Genomic DNA, 2,576 nt, shown 5'->3' with positions numbered 1-2,576 from the left:
TCTACCTGATTGCTTTTCGACTGAAATTCAAGCACAATTGAATTTTAACAGAGGAGGTCAGTTTGGCCTTTGCCCTCATTCTATCAGTTGGCCAAAAGGTTAAAATCAATCATGGGGGGAAAAGTACTTCAGCCTGATACCCACTCCATTTTAGGAAAATAAAGCACATATCCCATACTAAAAGACACATATCCTGGTACTTGGCCCTTTGAAGTATTTGAATGCTTTAATGAGATCTATTTTTACCACCATATTTTAAAAAGTGATTTCCCAGCTTTAAGGCTGCTTATATTTCAGCCACTGAAATCATTGGATTTGAATATTATAGTAGACTTCGGAGCTTTTGTATTGGTTCACACATATCTTTTCACAAATGAATGGACGAATAGAACCTCAAACATACATTTTAAAAACTGCACAGGCAATTAAAAATCCCACTTTGTCTACTTTCCTTTCCCTCTTTATGAACTGTGATTTAGAATAACAGCATGATAAATCATAAAAATTAAATCTAAAATATGCACAAAAGATTACACAAATGTATTAACTAGCATTAGTGTTTCTTATAAAAACATTAGCGGTATTAAACTTCCCAGTGAAAATGCCAGAACAGAGATATAAAGTATATTTGAACATCAGTAGTCAGTGCATAATTGTTGCGTGGGATAAGGTTACTCTCATCATGATGCATGATCTTTTTATGTATCCTGTCCAGCAGATTTCAGTCATCTGTTCTCTGATAAATTCATATACAAAATAAGTCTACTAGTAATCTTCTTTTACTTTTTCTTGTGAATTGTTGACTTTTCCTAAAGTCTTTTTGATGCGTAAAGCTGTAAGTCGTGCTGAGGGATTCTGATACCAACATTCCTTCATTAATTTTGCAAGAGCAGTTAGAGTCTAAAATAAAACACAATGGTTATTTGATTACAATGCTTTTGTACTACAGTTGACGATGACTTTTAGAAAAGTAATTTGGTTGATTTCATACATTATTTCCAATATACATGACTCTCAACTCAAAATTATTCATTATCTTCTGTAATTGTATGTACACAACTTACAATCCAGTGTTATCTCATGTATTTTGTTTACAATCCAGATGCACAGTAACAAAAGTTACATAGGAAATTTAATAGGAAAAGAAAGATCATTTATCAATAACTTGTTGTCTTCATGAGATGGCCTGTTTACATGCATACTGCATGGCCTGCTGTCAACAACAGAACCCATTCCAATCCATTCAAGTGAAAGCTCATATATAGGGTATGCACAAATCCCTTAGCATCGGTCTTAGATGACTGAAGCCTCAATTTGCTACTCCCCTCCCACCAATTCCTCTCTAAATCTAATCTTTAGCAGAGGATCAGGGTGGTTCAGTAAAGAAGATACTATTTTACCCCATGGTCAGACTGGTACAGATTAGGGGCTGAGGGGGGTGGCTTTCCTCCATATTAGGGGAGGGAGCAAGTATGGCCTTCTTCCTTACAACTCTCTGGTAAATTTTATCAGCTCTTGCAGCAGCATGACACTGACCACCATTGTCTCCCTTCCTTGCCTGTGGCAGGTTAGAGTGCTTGTGTTGTCTTTGGGCAATATACCTTACTTGTGCAACAGGGCTCATTGTGTAGTTTTATGAATAGGTTAGACCAGGACCTGTATTAATTGGTTTGGACAGAGACTATCCTGCCTCAAGCATGGAGCTAGAGTAAATAGACGACCTCTAGGTGTCTCTTCCAGCCCTACTTTTTATGATTTTAATTAAAGTATACATATTAGCTAGTAACTCTTTCCTCTAAAAACATTAGTTTTGCAGATGTCCCATATAGGCAGCTAGCAAGCAGCGACAATCCTGAGAAAGGCAATTCAGGGCAACAGAACAGAATTTAGAACTGCTATTTACTCAGTCCTTTCCCACAAATTGTCCTGCTGTTGCTGTAGCAAAAGTACCTGTGGAGACAAAGAACTAGCAAGAAACAGCATTTCAACCACCATGTCATCTTCCTCCAATCACAGCAATTTTTAAGTCTATCTGGAGAACACTTTATGAAGACAGAAGATAACTGAGATCACATTAAGTCTGATTTTTCAAGTCACTTGAATCCTTCTGAAAGAGCCTGCCAGCATTGGAGATCTGTCAAGGATTCTGGCCAGTGCTACAGATTCACAGAAAGGAAAGAGGACATAACTAAAATTCATCTGTCCATATCGTATCAGCAACAACAAAAGGAAAATTGACATTATCAGCAACTGGCTTTTTTTGGCTGATGTGGCCAATAATGTCTCCGATAAATGCTGCGTGCATGTGCACAGTGGCAGCATGCATGGGGCCAGAAGTGCAGTCCTGCAGCTTGGAGAGCAGCGTCTGGACTGTTAGTCTGTGAGGGGGAAAGGTGGGGGACTATGTGTAGGGTGGAGGGTGAGCCTTAGGCATCCCTGTGCCTCATCTGCAGGACTTGTAACAAGAATACTCAGTTCCAGTTGCAATGAGGTGCTAATTAGCATGTGGATTCTTTGTAAATGGTATCTAGAGTACACATACATACTGAGCAGTGCTGGGCTGTGGAGTCACCATG

At 38.7% G+C, this 2,576-nt stretch overlaps 1 protein-coding gene across 1 annotated transcript in view; it reads right to left on the bottom strand.

Moving 5' to 3' along the window:
* Positions 1 to 6: 6 nt before the first annotated feature.
* LOC109291914 (activin receptor type-1-like) overlaps positions 7 to 2,576 on the bottom strand; it is an 80,387-nt gene continuing 77,817 nt past the window's right edge. Inside the window, exon 10 of the mRNA XM_019509151.1 lies at positions 7 to 900. Within this exon, the coding sequence (XP_019364696.1) occupies positions 766 to 900 (135 nt within the window). The 3' untranslated portion in view covers positions 7 to 765. The remainder of the gene's footprint in view (positions 901 to 2,576) is intronic.

Source organism: Gavialis gangeticus, unplaced genomic scaffold, assembly GCF_001723915.1.
Source record: "Gavialis gangeticus isolate Ggan-Ray unplaced genomic scaffold, GavGan_comp1, whole genome shotgun sequence".
Taxonomy (NCBI): Eukaryota; Metazoa; Chordata; order Crocodylia; family Gavialidae; genus Gavialis; species Gavialis gangeticus.
Note: the sequence above shows the minus strand (reverse complement) of the source record. Positions and strands in the feature narration are given on the sequence as shown.